Source organism: Gouania willdenowi, chromosome 21, assembly GCF_900634775.1.
Source record: "Gouania willdenowi chromosome 21, fGouWil2.1, whole genome shotgun sequence".
Lineage (NCBI taxonomy): Eukaryota > Metazoa > Chordata > Actinopteri > Blenniiformes > Gobiesocidae > Gouania > Gouania willdenowi.
In genome coordinates, this window is record NC_041064.1 from 33987926 (window position 1) to 34015910 (window position 27985).

At 38.0% G+C, this 27985-nt stretch overlaps 1 protein-coding gene across 7 annotated transcripts; it reads right to left on the reverse strand.

The window, feature by feature from the left end:
- Window positions 1-894: 894 nt before the first annotated feature.
- LOC114455462 (putative ATP-dependent RNA helicase an3) lies at window positions 895-27952 on the reverse strand. Of its 7 annotated transcripts, XM_028436712.1 has the most exons (22): window positions 27646-27952; window positions 26184-26229; window positions 25003-25050; window positions 23019-23075; window positions 19791-19871; window positions 19635-19706; window positions 16696-16803; window positions 14449-14593; window positions 13898-14002; window positions 13711-13810; window positions 13506-13641; window positions 12439-12536; window positions 12265-12363; window positions 10751-10911; window positions 10515-10659; window positions 9223-9367; window positions 8343-8393; window positions 6952-7133; window positions 5760-5877; window positions 5516-5669; window positions 4424-4545; window positions 895-3377 (listed from the first exon to the last, which is right to left on the reverse strand). In XM_028436712.1, the coding sequence occupies exons 1-22, from the start codon at window positions 27688-27690 to the stop codon at window positions 3292-3294; spliced, it is 2304 nt and encodes a 767-aa protein (XP_028292513.1). In that variant the 5' UTR covers window positions 27691-27952; the 3' UTR covers window positions 895-3291. The 7 variants fall into 7 exon arrangements, with proteins under 7 accessions (XP_028292513.1, XP_028292514.1, XP_028292515.1 ...); XM_028436713.1 differs by lacking the exon at window positions 8343-8393; XM_028436714.1 differs by lacking the exons at window positions 19635-19706; window positions 19791-19871.
- Between the last annotated feature and the right edge of the window lie 33 nt (window positions 27953-27985).

Sequence of the window (27985 nt, forward strand, 5' to 3'; positions counted from 1 at the left end):
GGCTAAAGGAACTTAGAAAAACCATTATTCACCCATCTATTTTCAGACCTGCTTGTTCCTGTCTTTCAGGGTTGCGGGGGTCTGCCAGCGCATTGGGCGTTAAGCAGGGGTACAGCCTGGACAGGACACCAGTCTATCGCATGGCATCACAAACAACCCCTCACATTCACACCCACGTTAGGTTGATTAGACTATTCAACCGAACGTTTGTTTTTTGGATTGTGGGATGAAGCCAGAGTACCTGGAGAAAACCCACGCAGCACGGAGAGAACATGCAAACTTCACACAGAAATGACCAAAGTGTTAACCCCAGGGCCTTCTTGCTGCGTGGTGGATGTGCCTAACCACTAAGCCACCATGGGCATTTTTGGGCCAAGCTACCGGATTGGGCTGAAATGTTTTTCGTCAATTTCCATTAAAGTCGTGTCATTTATTTGAGTCAAATATTGGGACAAGTGATTACTCTATATGTGCCATTTTTCAATTGACTACTCCTCCGTTAATGCTCGTTGAATCAAGCTGTAATTTACCTCGACTATTCTATGAACAGATGCCAAGAGCCTCTTGGAGACATTTTTTGACTTGGTGGAAACTAGTCATTTGAATTCTCGGGAGCGTGGTACATGCTATTCGGTGCGGAGAACTTTTGCGGGCCTGGCCAGAGTTGTAGTGAGAACAAATGCATTAAAACTTCTGGAACTAAAATAATTCAGATTTTCTAAAATCCCCATTTGTGTTCAATAAAACATGGACACAGATCAACTTAGAAATTAAATCTTTATGTAGTTTTATCCTCAAAATAAACTAAGCCCAGATGTGTTTGCTGCCTGTTGTGTTACTGCTACAGAAACATAACCACATCTTTCATGAACCAAAGTGGATTCTTCCAAAGACTCAAGCATTCAAACATTTTTATTTTGGTAAAACCAGACAGGACACACAGCCGCGCCCCGTACCGTGCAGGAGTCTAAATGCTAATACAGAAAAAGCAAATCTAAGTCTAAAGAGAGCTCCAGAATTCCCAGCAGACGGTGGAACAGTAGGAGCTGGTCCTGTTCCAACGCTCCAGGGGAACTGCAAAGGATCCAATATGCAAATACAACAATTATCAAACCACATGTTTTCGCTCTGTAAGGATTGCGATGTGCCAGACGTTCACTGGAGAAGAATCATCAACGGGCCGAATTACAACAAAGATTTAGCGATGCACACAAACAATTGGAGAATCTGAACACTTCTGCACTGATATGCTTAGAATTTAATGCTCTGACAGCTTTATTACAAACCTTGGCATGTTCTTTTTTTTTTGTCATTTTCGCTTCAAATTTCGTTGACCAATTGTTTTTCTTTTTTTTTTTCTAGTAGAGATGACGGCCCTGAAACAGCTGTAGATATTTTATTTACCGAGTTCAATGTATCTTAAACATTAAAAAGCTCACACTACCCCGAAATATATAAATTTCACGCATACAGGTGACATTCAACATTCAAGTGCCAGTGTTTTTTTTGTACTGTCTTTTGGTCAAGTTTCTGAAACTTTCAAAGAATCACTTTGAGGCTTACAAAAATAAATATTTGTCAAAAATGCTGAATAAATTACACAAAAACTAGCAGCAAAAGTAGAATCTAGAAATCTGTGCAAACGGCTAAATTCCCCCCGACTGCTAAACCCCCTGGTCCCCAAAAAATCCTGCTTTAAACGTGGAGAACTGTCTCCCTTTGTAAACAAGCTGCGTTTTTTTTCCGTTAAAGTCTCCTCGCGCATTATTTGGAAGCTTAAGGACACATTTTCTGAAGACATCTATATAAAACTCTAGATGTGCAATAAAACAACGTTTGTAAAACTCGCGGAACAAATCAAGTGGCACCGTTAGATCGCGTTCTCAGTGCGTCACAACAAAACTAAAAAGGTTTCAAGGCACAACTTGCGCGATAAGATCCCGGAGCGTTCAAAGCGCGTCCGTCTCACAGTACTGTGGGTGGAGGCGGACATCATCAGCGCCCCCTTCTGGTTAAACTGCTACACGGCAACGAGATCAAAGGCAAGCCCCACCCCCTGATCTCCCCCCCGCTTGGAGTGCTGCTCGTCTGTCAATTGATTGAAAGCCTCGAATCATTCAAATGTCCGTCTCTTGTTCCGATGATCCTCCAAAGAACGCAGCTTGAAAAGAGAAAACGTTCGTAATTAAGCTAAGCCCGCGACTCCCTCTTTCCTCCTTGACCAAAAAACAAAACACTTGCGAGAGCAGATTACCGGTCGCATGGGTAAACGCAGGCTCCCAATGCTGTGGTCCTTTATGAAGCCACTTATAAGATGGCAGGGTTTTTTATTTTTTCTTTCCTGTTATTGTAGAGAAAAGACTTGAAACGTCTTTAGTTTCTACGTTTTCTCTTCCTGCACCAAAAAAATGTCTCAAGTATTAATGAACAAATAAACGAAAAAACTCAAAACACTGCCCACTTCCTGCAGCCCGCGTCGGTAACGCGCACCAGCTGCCGTAACACTGTCAAGTCAAATTGAAAAAGTGGAGTAACCCGTTCCAGCATTTGGTTCATCGTCGGCGCTGAGCTTTATTTCCGTGTTTACGATGGCGTCAGAAATGGCCTTAAAAGGAGCCTGTCCAGGATAGAGTGAGCAAAACAAAGAGAAACAAAGGTGACTAGCGTACGGTGGCATCACACAGTGGCCCGGTTTGTGTCGGATCACGTTAGCTGTGCTGTACAAAAGGCTACATTATGTTGCTGCAGTAAATTTGAAGTTCAAATGGAGTTATGACTCAGAGCCACAACGCCCCAGTGTTTGCCAAGGTTTGCTTTAGTTTTATGTTGCCTTCCTAAAAGATTTCTTCACCAAAGAAAAGGGTCTGTAAAAACTAATTTAGAGCTCTTGGCCTTGTCTCATCTGGTGAAATGAAAACAGATTTCCGTCACGTGGACATACAAATGACCCTCAGGTTACTCGGTCAGGGGTTTTTCACCCCACAAATAGAACAAAAATACTTGGAACGCCGAGCGCCCGAGGTTGCTGTCAAACTGTCAGCATCCGTGCTCACTCTGAGGTGTGTCTTTGCGCTCTCCGGTGTGACGCACGTGCTGGTGACCTTCTCTGATTGTGGTGTTTGCGCGCCGTGCCGCCACACGTCCTTTGAATAACAGAGGTGAAAGGCAGAGACCCAGGGTTTAATGAAGTTGCTGTGCGTCAGTGAGGCCACACAGGGAGGGTTGTGGTCTGGCTTAAGTTAACATGTGGTTTCCGTTGGGTTGCCTCGGCAACCTCGTCCTATGGTGACTTTAGTTTCCCCACCAATCCACACTCCCGGAGTGGCTGTAGTTTCCCCCGTAGCCGTCGTTGTTGTAGAAGTTTCCTCCAAAGCCGCCTGTGAAGGACAAATAGAGGTCAGAAAAGTTCAAAGGATTTAAGACAATATCTACAAAACTCAGTCCATGCACAGTCTTTAATTCAGAATCTCATGACATTTGTGTAATTTATTGGCGTTAAATATATATTGCAATATCAATGATTACAAACTTCACCTTTACAAGTACAAAACAGTATGAAATAGGACTGGAACAATATGGACCAAAACTCTTTTTCTAAAAATGGCGATACACTATTATTCTCAGTATTTAAAATTTTACTGATGAGTGACAGGGTGTTTACAGGCTATGCAGATGTTAGCGCAAATGAATAGTTTTTAAAAAACACGATTAATTTAAAAAAAAAAAAAAACAAAGGACATTTTTTCGATCAATACGATAATTGTTCAGTGAAATATCGCGATATATAGCCAAAAATGTTTTTCTTACACACATAGTAATTTAGAGGAATGTTGTGAGAAATTGCAGGATTTAGTGAGTTTTTAAACAATTTGTGATGTAGGCGCTGGAAAAAAGTGCCACTGCAATTATTGTGGCATTTTCATTGAAATCGTACGTTTGGAGGAACACAAGAATGATTTGGTATTTTACACAATGATGAGTGGTTTCTCCGGCACGTGATCCGATACCTTCATCCAAGACTAATGAACGTGATTCTTTATTGGATTTAAAGCCAACCTATAAAATCAGAGGCAGGAGAGAAGATTCTGAAACAATCCAGAAACCACTGGAATTTCTGTTGACTTAGTGAAACTGTTTTACCACTGATCAATTTTCAAATGAAAGTCTTCTTTCAGTGTTTTAAATGTTTACTGCTGATTTTAATGTTCCCATTGATTTTTAACAGTTTAAAAAGTGCAGCAGAAAACATGTAAAGCTATACAAATACATTTGTCCTGCCTGTAATAAAAATACGTAGGCCCAAAATTCATAACTGTGCGACACGTCATTGTAGGACAAAGAATCTTGTCTCACACGCAAGTTTCAACACAGCAGAAAAAAACCATAAATGATCCACGAGCTAAACTGAAGATCTCATCCTCACCTCCACCAAAGCCACGGTTTCCTCCGTGACCTCCGGTGCTACGCCCTCCACGACTTGCTCCGAAGCCGCTGGAGCCGCCGGGCGTCTGTCGGTAGTCCCTTGCTCCAAAACCACCGGAGAACCTAAAGAATGAAGAGATGGGTTAGAAATATAAGATGCATTTGAGATGAATGATTTCAGATTATTTACTCTCCACTGGTGTAGTTTTTTTTTTTTAAACTTTCCTCCAAAAACTAAAGATATTTTAAGGAAGAGTCAACAGTTGAGGCTTCTACATACTTCAGGTGAAAAAAGAGAACATAATATGTGAATGTGTGGTGAATGAACAGCAGGATCTGATACACAAAACCATTAATTACCACTTGTTTTTTTGGAGCAGGAAAATGTTGAGAATTGATGACATTTATTTCTTTTACCAGTTGGACTGGTAAATATTTTTCTAGGAACTAGGGCTGGTTAATCAGCATTAATTTCCTGATTTGGTTGATTAAAATAAACAGATTTTTGATTAACAATTTTATTGCCGATTATTGATTGATCTTCTATTAATAAGCCAGCTGCTGGAATATTTCATTTCTTTTGAGGAACACCTCCCAGCTCCTATAATATTGTATAGTGTAATATGAATATCCCAATTAGGACTAATCGCCTGGTTTGTATTACAATTAATGGAGTGAACCGATGTTACTTATTTAATACTGTATATCTTCATTGTATTTGCACCGAAGGCACGCGCTAAAATAACTTGTGATTGTGTTAAATTAGACCACTGTTCAAAAATAAATTAAGTTGACAATATTGCCATTTCCATTACAGTATGTGAATTTCCGTTAATTTTCAAAAAATGTAAATGACTGATCTTCGGAAATTCAAAAATGTATTTATAATCATCAATTATAAAATTGCGATTGATTATTTTTGTCACCCCCCATTAAATAACAACTGAAGATGAATTCTATTTTCTATTTATTGCTAGCCTCAGCTGATTGTTCTGTCACAGCCCAAAAGGACATTCTTTGTGTTCTTTAGACCAAGATCAAAGCTCTGTTTGTGTGAAGTTCAAAGCTGTGATGGCATCCCGTTTGGACTCACCTCTTGGAACGACCGCGGCTGCTGCTCTTGTGCTGGTGCTCGTAGGCCAAACTCTCGAGCCAGGAAGGAACCTCCTGCTTGGCCTCGACCAGAATGTCCAGCAAATCTTTGGTTATGTTGCTGTTTTTGTCGTTAAAGAACGACGTGGCCAAACCTGCGTGGAATCAAACGACATTGAGCTGTTAATGTACACATCATCACCGCCTTCCGTTTGATTGAAGCCACAATGAAAAACAGAACATACCCAGGTTGCCGACACGTCCCGTACGGCCGATACGGTGGACGTATTCCTCGATGTCGCTGGGCAAATCAAAGTTAATGACATGCTTCACGTTGGAGATGTCCAGTCCTCTAGCAGCCACCTAAAACATTAAAGCAGGTATAAATAAACAGGAGTCAAATGAGAAGCCAGTTTTCTCTGGGACAGAAAGGTCAGACATGTTAATATGTTGGGTAATATTAACTATTTAAAGTAAATATTAAAGCCCAAATAGTACAACTCTTAAATAACTATTCTGCTGATAATAGACATGATAGACCTGACTAGCATTAAACATCTGGATGTTAAATGTGCCCCCAGATGATTTGGTTATAATTTATACATTTAGTTATTTCACTTTGACAAGAACAAATATAGAAAATGTTACTTGGGACACTTGTTATTCACACATGCACTTTGCTACCATGACATCTTTACCTAAAATGATAAAAACAAACTGACAAACGAGACTACTACAGAACGCAGTTTACACTGAAGTAGTCTACATAATACATTTCGTACTAAAACTTATGTTGGGTCCCAGTCTTCCATAGAGGTGCATTGATCTTTAAAAAGTCTAAAAGACCTGTTTGGAGCTGTCAAAAATAAAGTGCACAGCAGTATTTTGGTTTTACAAACTCACAAGGTTTGAGGTAGCTAATTAAATAATATACAGGACAAACTAAAACATCTTATACAACTAATAAAGTGTCCGGAGTTTTAAGATTCTTTGTAGTGCAAATAGAAAAAAAAAGTTGTAGATATTTAAATGTAAAAAAAATAACATCCTAAAGGACAAAAGCTCCTCAAAGTCAAACATTCTACAAAAAAGTGCAGCATGCGTAACATTTTCAAAATCTGACAGGTAACGCCACAAGTTAGTTGTTCTCAGACTTATTGCAGTCACTTGTACATTAGCGGCAGCGGACCACTGGCTCTTTGCTACCGCTAGCGTTAGCTTGATTGTTAGCTTTAAATACGGCATACTCAGAGGTGTAGTGGTTTTTCACATAGCGAATGAGGTAGTATTTTGTTTGCAGCTCCACCAGGACTTATTTCCATGTTAAACAAATTACAAATGCTAGGTTGCCCGTGCTCTGGGTGACTGTTAACCCGTGTAGCAGAGTGATCAGAAGGTTATGACTGATCTTTGAATCAATATGGACCATGGACTTACGGCTGTGGCCACCAGGATGGGGCAGCGACCGGAGCGGAACTGATGCAGGGCCTCTTCTCTGTCCCTCTGGGATCGATCCCCGTGGATGCTGGTGCAGGCGTAGCCCTCGCGATAAAGGAAATCCTCCAAAGCGTCGGCTCCTTTCTTGGTCTCCACAAAGACCAGAGTCAAAGAGTCCTTACCTGTGCAGATGTGGAAGGAAAAAGACATTTTTAAAAAAGAAAGCTCAATACTGAACATACTCTATTTTAATAAGATGGAAGCAATAAAAATTGTTTCAAATCAAAACTGTTAAGATAAAATGAGTTTTTTTTTTTACATGTAAACTAGTTAGACATTGGCTTCAATTTATCCTCCAAGAAAACAAAGCCAACAGCTTTTGTAATTTGGGACAAAAGACCATCAGAATAAAAATATCTTAATGGGTGGTATTTGTTACTGTGAATTATTATAAATCTTTTTGCCAATGAACTTCAACAAAATTTAGTTGTTCTCATTTCACCAGATTACTGCTAAAGCAAATGTTCCATCTGAAAATATCTCTGCACCAGAAATCTAGAACAGAGTTGGAAACTAAAACTAGACCTAACAGTGGGTCATAAACATGGAGTTGGGGGCAAAAAAAATTAGGTGTTTCAACTAGATAATTACGCAGGACAGAAAAATACATTTATGTCTTTAGCAGTAGGTTTAGTGGGTTTTTCTTATTATAAAAAAACTAACAATTTGAAGAATCTACTCGATAGAAATAATTCAAAAAAGGTACAAAGATGCTTTGTTTAATTAAACATTATTGGCAAAAACAATGAAATAATGTTATGAATGTAAGTATGCTGCTCACTTGTGCCTTAAATCAAAGTTTTCTGAATCTGTGCAGCATTTAGAAACTTCCCTGACTTTGGAAGATTAAAGTGCGGAGGCCACAGTTTCCTATTGTGTTCATCCAGTGCAGAGAAAAATAAATCTTTATGTTAAGGATGTCCAAACTTCATTAAATCTTCATGGTTTTGGACGTTTCCCTGCTCCTAACACCAGTTACCAGGCTTTCTGCAGAGCTGGACGACACCTTACATTTTTAGGCGCGTATGAGCAGGGAGACATTAAAGAAACATGCAAGATTTTGACCCTCCAGGACCAAGTTTGGACACCACTGCTTCAAATTGAAAAGGAGCAAAGAATGGGGAAAGCTTTACAGGTGGGAAACCCTGATCCTGGAGGGTCGCTGTGCTGCGCCTGACTGGAAAACGTGGCAGAGTCACCGTATGCAGCTGTGTTTAAGCAGGATGTATTAAACACAAGCAGGGCAGCAGCCCTCCAGGACCAGGCCCTCCGACCTCTGGTACAGGATCAACTACACAATGTGATGTTTTGTTCATAAATCTTGGACTTACCCGTTGCGTCTGCGGCCCCTGTCTGACCGTCCTGACCCTCACTGGGAATGACTAAGATAAAACCAATAAAACCGCCCAGTAAACAACAGCTTTAAGGAATCACAAGAAGCAAAGCCTAGAAAACCCGACACGGATTAGTTTGGTTAGCAGGGAGACAGGAAAGTTGGTGTTAGCTTGGAAAAGGCCTGCACCATTTCACCTAAAAAAATAAATTAATAACACCATGAAAAAAAAAAAAGCTGCTGCTAATGTTATCCACTTCTTGTTATTTTAGCCGCGTTTTCCTTCTGTGCAGATGAACAAACTGTCCCAAACCAGCAAAACAAAGTGTTTTCAGTTTGTTCTTTATCTCAGAATATGAAGCCATAGCACTTCCACATTAATGACTTGTTTCACTAGTTTAACACAATTTACGAAATATTTGACAAATGACATGTTTGCATTTACAGGTGGAAATATGAGGAAAAAAAAAACTGCTAGCGCAGAAACAGAATAGACTTCACTATACGAAATGTAACGGAAAAATACATTTGATCATTTTCCTTTATTTAAATATTGTTCTTTAAATTGATAATTCCAAATCTCATCACGCAGCCCAAAGCTAGCTAAAATGAGGGAAAACCGACAAACACCGAAATACACATTAGTTTGATTTAACCAGTTTATCCTGACATTTTCATGCAGTGTAAAAACGTTTGCAACGTGATTGTGTTCCCCGTTAGCCCTGGTTCAACTTAAACTGCAAAACATGCAATCTTAATCAAAAAGCTTCAAGTTATTAAGTACAACAGAAGCAAAAACTTGTTCAAATGACTCGTCCTGTAGTAATGTGGCAGTGTGAACCCCAGCTTAATGCAGCCTCCATAGTGTATTTGCTTACCTGTAGCATTGAGCAGGTCAAGTAGGAAGGACCTCTTGTCATTGTCCTCCACCCACACCACCTTCTGTGTGATGTTTTCTGAGGTGGAGCCCACACGGCCCACTGCCAGGAAAATGTAATCCTCCAGGAAGTCACGAGCCAGGATCTGAACAGGGAAACAGAGCAAAAATTTAAAAAACATCAAGCTTCTCCACCAGCAGCAGTGTTTTCTGATTCTTGAAGTAGTTCATTTGTGCTTCAGTTTTAAAAATTAAATATAAAATAACATTCTGAAAGTTGAATCTGTGGATCCTTTGAATAGTGAAATGTTCTTTAGTCTTAATACATCCCCAGGCATTTGCTGAGCTGCCACTTGGGAAAAACAAAACAAAAAAGCTTTTATTGCTGTTGCTCCTAGACACACCCAGTCACAGCAGCCCCGCCCCCACAGCACTGCTCAATTTGGCATGGAGCTGTCAATCAATGCTCACTGAAGGCTGTGAGAGGAGGAAACCAGTCCCTTCACCATCTTTTACAGGAGAGGCGGGGCTAACAGGGACAGTGATGCTGCATTCAAGTGCACTTAGAACCCGGATAAATCCGATAGAACAAATAGGAAAAGTGCAACAAAACGGCACTTGAGCTCGGGATGCTGACTTGGGAATTTGGGCAGGATCCAAGCAGCCCGAGTCAATTGACGTAGCAAAATGGCAGAGCACACCGTTAAATGTAAACAGTCACTTTCTGCTTAACTTTATTTTAATTTTGCATTTGTGTTATTTAAAATTCTCTATTCATTTGAACGCAGCACCGAGCAAGTAGCGATGCTCCTATAGTTCTATGCATTTTTTCTAGTCTATGGTTCAATGAAGCATGCAGGATTCCCTTTCAAGTCATACCTACAATTTAAGTTTTGAGTGCAACTGAACGCAACATTAGTGACATCACTGATCTAATCTCAGCCAACAGCAAGAATCAATTGCAATAGCCGTCGTTCAGCCCATAGAAGACAGTCACTGACATTTTACAACTAAGCACAATAAATTTAAATACTTTGATGTACGAACCTGAAGTGATGGGTGCTAAAAAGGTTACGTTAACAACCATTGATCATTTGACTGGCAAAAACAAACCGCAGGTGGAATAAATTAAAAACAACTGTCACTGAATGTACTTTACTGAGATTCCAGATTTAAATAAACAATACACAACTGGTGAAGATGAAATGTTTCTAGAATTTGATGGAGGTAGAGTGGAAGCAGACGTGAATGTGTCATGCCAGTTACATTTAAAGGTGTGAAGTTTGCAGCTACCTGGATCTCTTTGGGGAAGGTGGCGCTGAACATCATGGTATGACGAACACCTTTAGGAGGCATTGTGTCCTGCTCCACAATGCGTCTGATCTGAGGCTCGAAGCCCATGTCCAACATGCGGTCAGCCTCATCCAAGACGAGATAGCTGCAGAGAGGGAGTCAGGTGTCAGGTTACCAACATAGCATTGTAAGTTAGATATTAGATTTCTGGTCCAGAAACAAAAAGTTATACTAACTTGCAGTAGTCCAGCCCAATCTTGCCTCGCTCCATCATGTCAACAAGACGCCCGGGAGTGGCCACGAGCAGGTGGCAGCCTTTCTCCAAGTCTCTGAGCTGCTGACCAATGTCAGCCCCGCCGTACACGACACAGGGCCGCACACGAGAGCGATAGGCGAACTGGAAAAACAAATATTAACACTGATCATCTCCATTATTATAGAGATCTCATGATCCTCTACAAGAATGTGTTACACATTGGTTAAGTTTAAATTATCAATATTGTATCTCATTAACTGCATCAGGGTTTGGGTCAATTACATTTTTCAGTTACAATTACGTTTTCAATTACCCATGTTCAATTACAATTACCAGCATTTTTTCCATTTGCTTTTTATTCTCAAGTAAATTACATTCTTAATTACTACAGTTAAATTACAATTAATGAGCCTGAAATATATAACCTAATTAAAGTGAATCTTCCTCTTGTGTTAGCATCTCTTGTAATAACAGGTCCTAAATCAGCTATAAAACACAATAAAAACAAATATCTAATTTCTTTCCCATCACTTGGTTTCCTTGTCAGGATTCCTAATCAATGAAAATATAGGTTTTAATAATTTTGGTGTGGGCGTCTTGAGTTTTTTAATAATCTTTAACTACATATGAGTAGAACTGTAATATGGTTCCCTAGTTTTGCGTAAAATTATAATGGACAATATTTATAGAACTTTCATGGCAATTACAAAGTCAATTATGTAAACTCAATAACAATTTAATTACGATTATGACAGCAACAAATTTTTTTAAATGACAACTATAATTATTACCAATTACAATTCTAAGTGACCACAACTCTGACTTGCATCATAGTGATTAACGCCACAGATTACTACTCTGCTTATCCATCCTCACACAGTGGTGTAACATTGCTCTCCCAGGCTCATAAATAAAAGTATTCATGATGTTTGTTTGCATGAAGTTCATTTAAATTGAGAGCTTCTGATGGTCAAACACAAGAACAAAGACAAGTCTGTTTGCTAGGCTGATAATTAGGGATGTCCAAATACAACTTTTTCACTTCTGATACGATACCGATATTGCAGCCTTGAGTAGTGGCCGATACCAATACCGATCCGATGTGATAGCACGAATCATACATACTTTTTTTTTTTTTTTTTAAAACTTATTTTGTAGGGTGGAATGTTAGAAAAGGCTTGATCAAGTGAAGTTACTCAAACAGAATAACAGTCAGCAACAGTAGGTATGAGAAAAACTGTCCCATTTATTATTAACCAATTGGTTACATAAATTTTAACCTTCAATATAATATCTACAGTATTCTACAATTGAATAAATATTATATATCGGAGACTTTAGATGCAGTCCGATAAAATCCAATATCAATATCGAATTGGGATACCCCTACTGATAATACCAAAATCTTAGCTCCTTTCAGGAGAAAAAACTGCTTATTTCGATACTCTACAGTGATGAGCATGTGATTTCCAGAGCCTCAGATGAAACGCTTACCTTCCTGGCCTCGTCGTAGATCTGCAACGCCAGCTCTCTGGTGGGGGCAAGGACCATGGAGAGGGGGTACTGCTTACGTCGGGCGTACCGTCCGTTGTCCTGTAGATCAGTAATAATTGGTCAGAATACATTTAATGGCGCATTGCGTTGGGTGACTGCACGTTTCCTCAGTACCTGTCCACCGTTCTTGGCAGCCTGCATGGCGGCTCCAGGGCCATCAGTGTAAATCTGGCTAAGCACCGGCAACAAGAAGGCAGCAGTCTTACCAGAGCCTGAAAAACAACAGGAAGGATTTTTATTTGGAAAATGGAAATGGAAAAAAAATTATGTAAAAAAACAACTAATTTTCATCTGCAGACCCTGAAGCAGGTCAGATAATAACAGCGTCAGGAAATGTCGTTGAAGAGGTGGTAAACAACGCAAAGCGATGCATGTAAAATTATAATAGTAATGATTATCTATGGACCATCTGTGAATATGTTGTTTGGATGGTGAATATGTGTAATTCATTGTATTGTTAGTTGCATTTAAACAAAACTTGTAGTGAACAAAAACTTTCAACTGCTTTTTGCACAAGTAAACTGAGGGTTTTAATTGTTTGTGAATCAAATCAATAGTTTATTTTTGCTGTTGCAATTCATCATTTATTAATTTTTTAGACTATTGTTGGAAATAAGACATCAATTTATATCATACATTCCAAATATTGTAGGAGTTTAGTCAGTTACAGTGCAAATTCAATCAAGGCTTTGCACAAAATAAGACTAGACTAAGCTAATAATTTGGTTTATCATAACAAATTTGGAAAAAAAAAAAAAAGATAAAATAAAAAGCTACTGATAAATAAAAAAGGCAAACTATTTCTGGAATGTGATGAAAAAATGTAAAATAATAAAAATTGATCAAATCTTAAACAGTAACCATGGATAAATAATTAACTAGTGACTTCTTCCAGTGTTGCCATTTTGTAATCATTATTGTTTATATTGCAGAAATCACAGTACAGAGCAACAGCAAATATATATTATATAAATACCAGTGAGCAGTTCTGTTTACTTTGCTCATCTGTTCAGTGGTGAGTGGAACAAAGTGCTGAAAGATTTAAACAAACATGATCCTGTTTTCTAAGATCAGTTCTTTTCTGTGTGGAGAGTAAATCACAGTGGTTGTACATTTGTGTTTTATTCTCATCTTTAAAGGCTTATTAATAAAGTGATTAAGTGGTTTTAGGGTTCTCTAACCAGTCTGTGCGCAGGCCATCAGGTCCCTCTTGGACTTGATGATGGGGATGGCGTACTTCTGGACTGGAGTGGGGCGGGTGTACCGGCTCAGGGTGATGTTACCCATGATGATTTCTCCCATGTCGACATCGTGGAACTGCAGATGAATTTCAGACATCAGTACAAATAACAACATCTGGAAAATATATTTTGACAATTAACGTACACTTTCGATGTGGTGTGGAGAGTTGCTTCCCGTAGCCTCCACTGGAATGTCATCATACTTCTCGAAATTAATCCCAGTGTTGCTTCCAGCAAAAAGTTCACTAGTAACACAAATGTGAGGTAAGTTTGATCCAACGTGCAAAGAAGCAGCTGTAGGTTTGATAATCTATGAACAGAGTCAATCGTACTTTTCCAGGCGCTCGTTGGGTGCAGTGGGCTTGGACCAGTCTTCCTCTCTGGCGTCCTCCGTCCAGCGACTGTTCCCTCCGCTAGAAAAACCGCCGCGCTCATATCTGCACACAGAGCGTATCGTTAGATATCACGCAGTTACAAACACCTGCACTAAAGAAACAAAGTCTAAAGTGTAACAAAATGATCGCAAAATCGCAACAAATGTAAACTATATGGCTGCTCAACCAGCACTGCTACATGCTAAGCTAACAAAACATATGGGAGTGGTTCTGGGGTGGCTATCACTCATTGTCGTTCTCATTTTTCCAGTTAAAAAACTGCATGTTAAATGTGCTTAAATAGATTTTGTTGTTTGTACATTTAATTATTTTACTTTGACAGGAACAGATCTATTCTTAAGTATTGACAACGTAGTTACACTCGTAAGTACCTAATGCGCTTTTGTTTGACATTACTGACTGTTAATCAAAACAAAAGCATAGATTTGAAGTCTAATTAAAATCAAACAGAAGAAAATATTCATATCGTGTGTTGCTACTTTACAAACCTTCCTCCACGAGATGATCCAGAACCCCGGTCATTGAAGAAGGAAGATTTGGATCTGTCATTGCGCCCTCCAAAGCTGTTGTAAGCTGCGTCTCTGGGAGCTCCGCCCCAGCCACCGCCATCTTTGTTATCGTAACCCCCGAAGCCTGTGTGTTTAAAGCACGTCATCAACAATAATACATATGTTAAGACAAATCCTTAGACCGAGAAAACGCATTCTTTATGGAAAGCAGCTCAGTGCTTCTTAGTAGTAACATTTTGGATGTCAGGATCAGATATATACTTGATATCCATTGGACATTTGCTGCCATAAACTAAACTCGTTTGACATTTTTACTGTAATTCCTTGCTATTATTCAAGTCATTCTGCACTACTTCATTAGTTTCGGCCACCAAAAATGGCCCAAAAATGCATTTTCCATTTCCGGGCCGAAACACGTTTCTCACCAAAATAAGCCGACCAAACACTATGATCAGAGCGCGTACTTGTCTGGAAATGGGCCAGGTTGTTCAGAGACTCTCGGAGCGGCTGAATTTCAATCCATCTGAGCACTAAAGCATTTTCTGAGTAGAGCTTGAGACGGGAAACTGAAGGGTGATTTAAGTTTCTGCGTCATATCGACACTGTATATTACGTCAACACGGACCACACAGCCTGACGCTTGGCTGCACTTTCAGGAGCAGAATCTTGTTTCAGAGTCTGTCAGCGCATGTTTCACAGAGATCGTCTGATCTTCATCACAACTGTATTTGGACTAAATTATAAAAATCATTGCTTGGATGGGATTAAACCAGCGTGCACAAGAAATGTTGCACAGTGAAATCATAGAGCGTGTGTGCTTGGATAATAAATAAAACAGAAGCTGATCATCATGAACTTCAATGCACTTTGTGTTTTAATGAGTTATAGGAATGTACAATACTTTTTAATGTATGAGTGGGGATAAGTTAAAGGTTTTTTTTAATATTGTGCATTGTTGAAATGTTAGTGCTAAATAAATATGTTCATATTTTCAAGTGATTTATTCTTTGAAGCATTAATATTTGTGAAATCGCAACGGGACTAATAATTTGCATAATAATACCTTTCGGTAGGGATGTGAATGATTCACTCAACTCCCAATACGATTCACGATACGATTCTCTCATGATTTTTTTTTATTTTTCATTGTCAAAAGAATCCATTGATAAACTATTCAAAACAATGCAATTTAACTAAAAATAAATCTTGAATGAAATAAATAAAGGAATAATACAAATGAAGAAGAAGCCTATTAATTTAAATTCTGGTTCTGTAGTAAACAATGCAAAACAGCATAATAGTTGTTTTTTTTTTTTTTTAAAGTGCAACTGAAAATGTATTTTGGACAAAAAAAAAAAAAAAAAAAAAAAAACAGTCATTTCAATTTACAGCAGATATTTGTTTGGACCAGCAGAGGGCGATGGTAACCCAGTGGTCGGTTGGCATGCAGAAATTCTTGCAGTGAAGAAGAGATGCTATGCTAGCAGACAGAGCTAATAGAAAAACGTGACTTTTACAGATATTCACGTAATATTACAGATATTCTTTCGGTGCTAAAGGGGTAAGGAATCATTCATGAACATTTTTAAGAGTAGAAGGCAGCCAGAAAGAAAGTAGTAGCAGATTCCGCCCGCTGCCGACACTTTTAAACAAGGATAAATATATAGCTTAAATAGTTAAAAAAAAAAAAAAAAAAAAGTACTGCGATTCAATTTTCAGAATATCGATGTGAACCGTGATACCTATGAATCGATTTTTAACTGCCTTACGATTAATCGTTACATCCCTATCTTTCGGTGTTTCGACCTTAAATTTTCATTTTGGTGCATCCTTAATATGAATCTGAAACTTAATACAACCACTCATTTCTATATGTTCTTCATTTACATTACCAGAGAAACCCATTTTGATTGCATTACTTCCTAAAATTAACAATTTGATTAGTAAAGCCCATCTGTATAAAACAATGTTGTACTTAACATCTGACAAACTAGAATTGAAAATTGCCATTTTAAGAGTTCAGATTTGTCATATTTTACAAGTGAGAGCAATGATTAAACCAAGCTTCTGTGATTAGAGCATTTGGCATTAGTGACGCTAAAGTGAACATGTTTACTTCATTCAGATAATAAGCAAATCTCAAATCCACATTGTGGCTGTTGGTGAACCCATTAAGCTTCCACCATCTGCGTTGAATTAACGAACCTCCTCCCCCATTACTCCCACCTCTGTCATTGCGAGGAGGTCCACGCCCTCCGAGTCCCCCGTTTGAGCGATTGTCATGGTAACCATTCACAAATCCATTGCTGCGTCCGCCATCCCAGCCAGGTGAATCTTCAGACACACAAAAAGGGACAAAGCCTTTAGGTGAACATCACGGCAAAGGATAAGAGGAAACCATACTGAATGAGCTCTGCATGTAGTTTGAGTCTCAAACGCCTTCTTAACTGTTTATTATCAACATACTCAGATTTCCTGTGATCATGGAAAATGAACTGGTTTTATTTATTTCCATTTAAACGCAGGCCCCATTGAAACACAAATACCTCTCATCCATGTTTTTAGACAATGTCACACATATTTCCCAGGAAATGTGACTGAATGTCTAACAAGTGCAACAAACAAACTAATGCCAATTTTGCCAATAAACTCATTCAAAATCTTGCACCACGTAATCACACAATCACATTGATTAAGTGGCAATATCCATCTGACATGGACCATTTTTTTCACCATGGAAGAATGACCATTTTAAATAGGCAAAGATGAAGGAAAAAAAAAAAAAAAAAAACAGAAATGGCAAATTCTGAAACAGTAAAGGGCCTTGCTCAAGGGCACAGCAAGACCCTCGGTGGGTTTGAACCAGTAATGGTTACAAATCTGCTTTCTCGACCATAAGGCTACTCCTCTTCTGCTTACATATATCAGAATATATTAAAGTGATAGTAACAGTTTAACAAACTACAGTTTGTCAGAGATCAGTTCCTCAAGCGCCAATCAAGTGCCACTTTAAGCTAACTTCACATTTTATTCCAAGCATTGCAAACGGTCTTTCACTTCTGATTTATCTCTGCGTTATCACCAGGTGATTCCAAGTCATTTGTAAATGTGCTTCACTTGCATGAAGATTGCAAAGACATCAAAGAAAATCTGAGATAAACTGCCATTTGAACACTAGTTGAGTAAACATTGTTGAGGCGTATCCATATCCAGAGCAGAGCTACATTTAGCACAATTTCCTCTAAATTGATTTCAAAAGCAGCAGCAAACCAAAATTATTAATGACTAAGCAGATCTATATTATCTTGTGCTATTAAACAATGTTAAACATGCTAGTGAAAGCTTTTTAAACATTAAAACAAGTTCATCTTTTGGAAACCTTAAACATTAACAAGAATAAGGCCTTTGTTCCTGCAATTTCCAATGAAGCCTTAACAACTATAGGCATATTTAAAAACTAGGCAGCAATAATCCAAATGCTGGAAGGAAAGATGTTTAATGAGCCTCTCTCATTAAGTGTGATACGTTTGTTCTATAGCAGCGCCCTCTTTAGGTGCACAAAGATAACAGCAACGTGAGGAATTGCTGAGATTTCGTAGAAACAATTTGCGTGAGATTTTAAATTTTCCTCCTGAAAGTGTGAACGCATGATATTGTCCCAAAACACGCATGCGAGGGACCTGTGTATATTACGTGTTCCATGTTACAATTTCAGCTCGATTTTGTTAAAAAAATGCATAAAAATTTTATTTTTATTTCCTTTTCAGGAAGTGAATTTCCAGATTTGAATTTGCTTTTCAGCAATCACAGAATTGGAAAAACAAGTGCTTAAAATCAAAGTTTATTTCTAAACCCCGCCCCCTAAAATATGACTGAGTGAAGTGTGATCACATCTACTGTCATATATGATTTTTGATAGAGCGAAATTCACTACAGGTAAACAGTGACCATTACTGTTGGTTTTGCGCACCCTGGTGGCATTTTCACATACAAATCAGAACGCCTTACAGAATTTGTAGTCAAATATTTCTTTATTGAGAAAATTCTTAAAGTAGAAGCACCACTTATTTTGGGATAATTCTTTTTTTTAGTTTATTCTTATATATAACAAAAAATATAATGAATTGCAATTTTCCATTCATTGCATGTAATTTTAAGAATGAAATACTATATTGGGATATATATCAATATCGGGATATAAATCTACCCACATCGCGAAATAAAATGTTCTCCATATCGAACAGCACTAGCTCATTGTAATGCACTTTTAGCTTTTCATACTTACAACACACTTGCCGCTACTTTGTCAATTTGGTTGAATATGAAAACTAAAGCGATCAGAAAATAAACGCGTTGAAACTTGAGTCGTCGCACTGATCGTGAAAAGGAGTACGAGTGAATTTATGCTCCGAGGCATAAAATCAGATGTCGCCTCTGTAGAGCCACAGACTGTTTTAAATTTTACTAGATTCTGTTCCAGAGTACACCCAATTTCCATTTAGTTTCCTTTTCATCAACTTTTCCTTATTAATATCATTACTGGCTATTAAACGTCCTGTAATTGCCCCACGCATGCCATTTCCATGCTTCTGATTTGCAGAAGAACACGTCTGTCTATAAATGTTACCATGTTTATTTTATTATCTTCTGTACAAGTGCAAAGGGCCAATTTAAACTGTAAAGTGTAAACAGTTTATACTTAAGTTGATTTAAAATACTTTAACAACTTTTTGTTAGTCTAAAAATGCTTTAATATGATAACTGTTTCTTAAGCCCTAAAACACAAAAACTGCTTGTTACAAGAGTTTGAGGTAGCTGAAGCTGCCTGTATTTGCATTATCAGACTGTAAAAGCTCTGACTCTGTCTCATCAGGAGAAACCATCAATAAATACAGTTCAATTGAACACTACCAGGATCCACTAATGGCCAACAGAGTGCACATGTTGTAGGTTGAGATAAATTTAGGGTCATGGAAACCTGAACACTGTGTGCTGCTGAATGTGTCGTTAGTAAGAAAACCACATTAGTGCTGCATATGCAGAAGAAGTAACTTGAACTGCAGGCTTTGGCAAACAGGCTCAGATTTGTGCTGCTCATGTTCACGTGGCAAAGCCAGAGCAGAAGCTATAAACACCAGTGAGCTCTGCGTAACATGCAGGTATACCACATGTGCTGGGCCAACCCCCACTGTAGGCATGGTAAAAGGCAAACACTTGAGAGGCCAGTCTTGGGTAACCTGAGCAAAGGTAGGGAAGCAAGGCTATAAATAGAGCGGCTGCTGCAGTGGGACTGTTGGGCTTGACTTTACACTAATAATTACCAATGTTACTGTCTTCCCAGGGAGTACAGTTAGAGCTGGGCCTTTGCTGACACTCAGGCTGCGGGCACTGCTCAGGAGAAACTTCCAAGACAGTGCATGGGGAAAAATATGCCGTTATATTAGTGCCACAACTTTGTGCGACTAAAAACAAATTCTGCAAGCGTGCTGTGGTTTCCTCTTGCAAATTTCTGAACAACATATGCCTAAAAATTCAATGTTACAAATGCTCTAAAGCAGGGGTTCTATTCCTTGGGGTCAGGACCCAATTTGGGGTTGCAAGACACTGGGAGTGGGTTGCCAGACGCCTTCTGGAAACTAAGAATATTTGTTGAACAATTTGAGCCCATTTGTGCTTATTTTTACCCTTTTTCTGCAACTACACCAAACTTGCCATGATTTAACCAATTTATCACTTTCTTGCCTTTTACTGCATTTTTTGCCACTATATTTCAATGCCTTTTTTCCGGATCAAGAAGTTTTTGGTACTTCTAAACCCTGTCCACCACTTTTCCCACCTAACATCACAGATGTTGACCCATCATCACTTTTAACCTCTTCACCATACTGCATCCTTATTTTTGCCAATTTAACCCCATTCATGATTTTTAATGCCTATTGTTTGCCGGTTTAAATAAATTTTCCCCACATTTTTAAATTCAATTACCCACAATTTGCAACTTTTAAACAATTTGTGGTTTTTAAAATCCTATTTCACCACCTTTTCCACCATTTTTGGTCACTTTCATTCAGATCAATAAATAAATGTGGTTATCACAGATTCATAGAACAAGGGAAATCATATTCTCTTGTTGCTAATAAAATGTACTTGTAAAAAAGGGTCCGTGCTCTTTTGGTGAAAATCAGCATAACCTGATTGCAATATAATTGTAATGTAATTGTGTGGCGGTAACAGACTTGGTAACTACAGTTAACATGAACATTTAATTAAAATCAGTGATTACAATGCACTTACATGCAAACATGCAAAATTAGGGAAAATCTGAAGTGATGATGTTAATTCATTTTGTTAATTATAGGGATGTAACAATTAATCGTAAGGCAGTTAAAAACCGATTCATAGGTATCACGGTTGATATCGATTTTCGGACAATTGAATCGCAGTACTTTTTTAACCAGCAGAGGGCGCTATCCACAAGTGTAGGCGGCGGGCGGAGTCTGCTAATACTTTCTTTCTGGCCGCCTTCTACTCTTAAATATGTTAATAAATGATTCATTACCCCTTTAGCACCGAAAGAATATCTGTAATATTACTTGAATATCTGTAAAAGTCACGTTTTTTCTATTAGCTCTGTCTGCTAGCATAGCTTCTCTTCTTCACTGCAAGATATCTGCATGCCAACCGACCACTGTGTTACCAGCGCCCTCTGCTGGTCCAAACAAATATGACGTAAATCAGTGTAATCACGGTTTTTTTGAACTGAAAATACATTTTCAGTTGCACTTTTAAAAGAAAAAGAACTATTATGCAGTTTTGCATTGTTTATTTTAGAACCAGAATTTAAATTAATAGGCTTCATTTTCATTTGTATTCCTTTATTTATTTCATTCAAGATTTATTTTTAGTTAAATTGCATTGTTTTGAATTGTTTATCAAGGAATTCTTTTGACAATGAAAAATAAAAGGAAAATAGTACAGTGTTTTCTAGTTTTTTCTTCCCCCCCAAAAAAAATTTGTCTACAGTCCCATTTTGTAAAATAAATCGTGAGAGAATTGTATCGTGAACCCAGTATCGTGAATCGAATCGTATCGGGAGTTGAGTGAATCGTTACATCCCTAGTTAATTATGAAGGTCATACTTTTGGACGTGCATTGAAACAGACTCTGTGGCTTAATTGCATTAAAATATTGGAAAATTAATCGGAGAAATAGATATACAAGTAAAATTATATCTGTTGGCATCCTTGTCAAACACTAAAAATATTAGTTTCTTTTTATCCATTATTTTCAGGGCATGGTTGTAGAGATGAAATGTGCCTCGTTATGATGGGGGATGTTTGAGCCTAAACTGCCATGCAGTAGGAAGAATTGTGGGGTGGGGGTACTCATAGCGTGCATAAACACCCAGGCTACCCCAAGTACTTATTTAATTTCTTATTAGTTCAAAATATAAATGTTACGGTGATTTTAATAAAATGGTATTACACATTTACTCTTGTTTCACTTCAGGCATGAACTGCCAAATGTAATTACATTCATTTCCATCTCAGTAATTTTAATTAAACTTTAGTAATTAATATTGTAATTGCCTTTCAGCAAAGAAACAAGTTATTTCATTGTCACTGTAATTGTGATGTATTTGAAAATAGATAATTGACTCCAAGCCTACGTGACACTTTGGGTTTTAAGCAGTAGGAAACTATTACCCAAATTCGTGGGTTCACTAACAAAGTGTGGGACACCATCGATGGAATTTAAACCAAACAGTAGGTCAACTCAGAAGCTAACTTTAGCATCTTCCACTTTAGTCGTTTGTATCTTTTGGTGACAATGTGAGGGTTGAACGTGCTTTTACTGTGATGGAAGCCAGGCTTCACTCACTGTAGTCGTACAGCTCTTAACACGTGAGCACAAGTGGCAACACATCGTGCCAAAACTGGCCTGTCATCAATGGCTCCACATGTTTTCAGAATATTGTACAGTCTCATCCATCTGACCTACATTCCCTCCTGATCACTCAGCAGTTTTTAAATCCCATCTCAAAACATGTTTTAATTATTTAACGTTCTATTTGGTTTGTTTTCTTAGTATTCTTTTTTTAGTTCTAGTACCATCTCTGTCACAGCACTGTGGCTCTTTTAAATGTACTTTATTAAAAAGTCAACGTGACTTGGGAAGTGTTGAGTGCAAACAGCTCACCAATTTGTCTGACGGCCAATAAAGAACTTGAGTAAGTGTGCAGAATTTGTTTCAGTTCCTGCAGAACTGTGGCACAAATACAGCCGAGTTCAAAAGTAGAAAACCTATTTTAAATCAATGCTTGGGTTTAGCAAAGTTAAAAGTATTTCCCTTGTAATGTTAGATTTGCCTGCAAGCATCCCAGCAGAAAGAAGCACATCAATTAATCATGAATGATTACTGTGTACAAGTGTAAGGATATGACTTAAGCCCCTCCCCCTCCGCACTGGCTTTGCTGGTGTGTAAAATGGCAACTTTGAGCATCTGAAAGTGCAAGGTACCTTCAGCAAAAGCAGACAGAAGGGACTTACAGAGATTTACTGGTGCCACTGAATAACCGCACTGTCTACCAGCAGAATAAGCATTTCCTGCGGTGGAATAAAAAAACGAGAAAGTAAAAAGTGTGCAAGACAGTTTGACAACATGTCATGTGATCAAGACATCTATGTGGCTCAACAGAGCAAGAAAACAAAAGCTTGGACTTCTGACGCCAATCAATAAGTGCCAAGTACCGTATTTTCCAGACTATGGATCGCACCATTAGACTAGAGCACGCTTTCCTTAAAGGACCTATATCATGCAAATCAACATTTTTGAGCTTTAACATTGTTGAAAAGTTAATTTCTTATCAAAAACACCTCTAAATTAATAATGGGCATTCTTCCTGCATCTGAGCAATCACCAATAATCCTTTCTGAGCTGCTTCTCGGACCTTCTCTGAAAAACGAGTGGTCTGTTCAGAACTGACATCACAACGTCTGAACAGCGTTTGTGACAATGCGACGCAACGGTTGGACAAACCATATTTTATCAACGTAAATGCACTATTCCTGTAGTTAAAAGAGGCAAGGAGGAGAATAAAGTGACTTAACAGCTTAACACTTTGGTGAGAGTTTGAAGCAGATGAATGACTGCTGCAGCTGGATAAACACCCTGAATCACTGAGATGGACTCAATAACAATAGCTGTTTAAATAGCCATGTGTTTTACTGTAATGTGCAGTTTCTTGGCTGAAAACTAGCAGTGTGTGGATAGCAAAAGAAACGTCCCTTTTCAGAGGGCTAAAACTCTGGAAAACAGGCGAGTTTGGAAAAAATAAACTTTAAAACAAATGGGGATGGGTGAAATGGCATGATATGGGACCTTTAAAATCACCACAAATATGTTGCTCAAGCCAATGAGTCGCATACCTAGCTCATAAGATTTTAAGCGATCAAAATCATTAAACACGGGACTTGATGTTAAACTGAGAGTGGTGTGGGGGCTGTTTCTCAGATATGGGAAGAATGTACATTTGTGTTCCTTTGAATCAGGGAGCTTTTTTACCTTTTTAACACTACACACATTTCAAAGGTGGCCAGCTACAGGGTGACCAAGCCTGAGCTTCCACCCCATAACTGTTTCCCACTCTCTCCGATCTGCAGCTTTGGGCCACTTGAGCTGTTTTTGCAATTTAAATTAAAAATGCGTTTCATTGAGACTGACTTATCTTCAACGAATTAATTTACGGAATGATTCGTCATTTTCACTTTCTCCTTAGGGGCCGAATTGGATCCTCTGAAGGGCTGGATTTGGGGAGGGCCTTCAGTTTGACACATCCTACAAGGAGCTGCAAACTCTTGCGCCTCCTCACTGCTTAGTGTCTGAATATCGTCAAGTTTGATTTTTATAAGCATTTTTACCTCCCATCAGCTCTACTTTACCGGATAAAAACAAGAGTCCGTTTTTGTTCCACCCCTGAGCGCAATCACACATGAATAAACTTAATGTGCTTATTTTGAAACTTTGTGTCAAGTTACCATTTTATTTTTAAAAATCTAACTTAAACAGACTTACTGGCTAAGAATTCAATGCTGCCAAATTTAAAATTTTTCATTTTCACTGGATAGCTGGTGCTGCCAACTGGCTGGAAACTCAATTTTAAGCAAAAATTAATAAATGGCAACCTATAAGCCGGAAAATACGGTAGGTACATTTTAAGTTTTACAATTACAAAACCTAACCCAATTCTTGTTTTCATTTATCAAAGCAGTCAATGTTAAGAGCCCATAACATATAAGGGCAGTCCTTTGTGCCATCTAGTCTACTCTTAGTACTGCTTTGTTGGTGTGAAAAAATTACCTTAATGCACATAAAATGCAAATCCATTAAAAATTACTTTCATTCTAGATGCAGAAAAAAAACAGAGCCACATTTTCTCATGAGTGCTTGCTTTTACCATACCCCACTGAGCAAACATAGCACCTCAATCAGTCCTGTGCTCACAGTGTGGCCAGAGACGAGCATCAAACTCACCATTTCTGGAAGCTTCTCTGTTCCTCAGATGAGGTGGAATGTAACGTCCTGAGTGAAAAAAAAAAAAAAAAAAATCAGTTAAAATCTCAGTGTTTTAATGCTCGTGATGCACCATTTATGTCCCCGAATGATCGTGGATAAAAGTGTTATACTGTACAGTTCTTGACTAACTTGAGAAGCTAAGTTTGTCTGACAGACAATAAAGAAATAAGTAAAGGAAAGGGCATCACACTTTAAGACAGACTGAAAGTCATTTCCTACGCTAATCACATTGTTGTTTTAAATGTGAAACATAAAAAAGCTTTTCTAAAGGTTGTGGATGAAACCTTCAACTAAATAAAGTAATCAAATATTAAATGAAAGTATTATTCAATACTACAAAGTTCTCTATGGCAGGGTTTTTCAACAACTGTGCCATGGAAAACCATGAGAGATCGTCAGGTGTGCCGTGGAAAATTAACCAAAAACTAATTCATCATTGTCTGCAGTATGCAAAATACGAAAGATGATAAAATATTTGTTTCTCTTTTCGTTAATTATCAGAAAGACTGTATATTGTTAATATGAGCTACAAAGTTTAATTTTTTTTAATATTTTCAGTTCGTGGTGTACCTTGGGATTTTTTCAATGAAAAGATGAAATTTGGCTCAAAAAAGGTTGAAAAACACTGCTTTATGCATGGGATGTGAAAAAAAAAATACTACAATCTTTACCTTGTTGTCTCAATATACCCTCTTTCCAAAACTTGTCTTTAAATGTTTTTTGTCAATTTATTCAATGTTTTTAATGGTTGCAAACATTGTTGAACCTTAGTTACCTCATTTGTGTGTGTGTATATATATATATATATATATATATATATATATATATAAAGAAAAGAGGGATTTCGAGTCCAAGCACCAAACCAGACAAGACATTGTAACATTTGTCCAGTAGTAAAGCAAAAACCAAACTTTACATTTTTAAGCTCAACAAAATGTAAAAATGTATAAATCTAATAAGGTTTTTCTTCATTACAATGAAAATTTTTTTTTTTGCTGACTTTCCACTGTCACTGCGATCTTTTTGGCTGAATATGCCGAATCTAAGTCAGCCACACACTGTAAAAACAATTGTTGCATAATACTCCCATTGGAGAGGATCAATAAATGGAAAGCATGTGAAAGTGTTTTGGGACTCACTTCCTCCGCCTTCTCCGTCAGCAGAGTTCAAGTCTAGGGCAGCAAGCTGAAAGAAAAGAGAGACATTTACAAACATGTTCAAATTCTTCTTCACATTCAGCAAATATTTTTTGCAAAACCATGTTTTACAAAAAACAAATAAAAATCGGTATCGGCCCTAAAAAAAATAATCCCCAATCGGTCTATCCCTACTACAGAGCAGAGTATGTACACCTCTTTGTACATCCAACCTTCAAACACACTCATTTGGCCATAATTGACAACTATTTAAGCTCCCATAATATGAATAAACTGCACTAGAAACTGTTAATACAAGAAAAAATTACTTTATGTAAGAAGGGGACAAATTCAAAAGAAAACAGGTTATTTTTATTTATTTAAATATATTGATTAAATCGTTTTACATTTCTTATATTACATTAAACAAACCATATCGACTTAAATGTTACTTCTTCAGACACATCAATGGAAAAGTAAAACTAGACATGGGTTATGAGTCTGCATCACAGCAAATTGAGGTTACAAAAAAATAAATAAATATGAATTTATTAGTAATAACAGACTTCAGTGACTAAGACCGTATTACACAATGACAGACAGAACATCAGCATCTTCGTGTTTAATAAACCCTCTGACTCACGCCTTTGGCATTTCTCTTATTAGTGTTGAAGGATTCACAATTGTTAATGTAAGAAAAACGTTAAATGAAAGACAATTTTTCTCTCTCCAATTATAGATCAATAAATTGAGAAAACTTGCAGACAAGTTAAATAATCCAGATTATCAATAAACACAATTTTTACTCCCATTTATAGCTAAATTATAGGTACCAACACTGTTAAACCTCACGAACATGTCTGTTCCAGATAATATCGAGTTAAAAGCTAGTATCTGTTAAACTTTGATAATAAAAGTGCAAACAACTTGGAAGTTAATGCAGTTATGAAGCCAGACAATAAGTCTGAAACTAATTTTGGGATGTTTTCACTAGGTGATGGATAGAGTGATCATACTTGTCATAAAGGTTTGAAAGAGTTTTTAGAATTTCAGATTTCTAAGAACTCAGAAAGATTTGGTAAATTTGCTGCTTTCGTCCTGCGCCACGTTTCAGGCCGAGTGGGCCCGAACAGGCCCGATGCTACGGAGGAGGAAGCCGGCCGGCTCCTCGGCTAAAGTCACCCAAATAAACGTAATAACATCAAAACACCAACTAACATGTTTCAGAATATCTTTATCCGTCTAATAAAAAACTGGTTACCGGGTTTAACAGTCACTATCGAAGCATTGAGGAGCTCCTCCATCAAAATACGAGCGAACGTCCTCGCCTCCATTTTAACTGCTAGCCTAACTTAGCACAAAGCTAATACCTCTTCTTTTCTCCGCCAAAACATGTGCGCAGCAAGAATGAAACACAGTTTACAAGCCCACACAAAATAATAAAAACACATAAGATTGTTCTTACCTGCTGATCTAGACCGTTTGGATTATCAACGACCACATGACTCATAACTAAAGAGAGTATTGGGGATTATCGCTGAAGAGAAAGGATTTTCTTTGTTAGCAAGACCGGCTCCGCTTTTTTCACTGTTCAGTCTCTTTCTGTCCGCGTAAACTTGAGTTACGAAGTAAGACAAACACACACTGTACGATTAAATAAATAAAAAGAAGCGTGGAAGTATGAAAGTCGAACAAGTTTCCAAAAGAACCGATCGCAGTAGCACACGAACTCCTATCAGGTGCTTTGATCGTGCTGGAATGAGAACCTCATCATCAGGTAACGCGAGATATAGCTTCTGTAACAA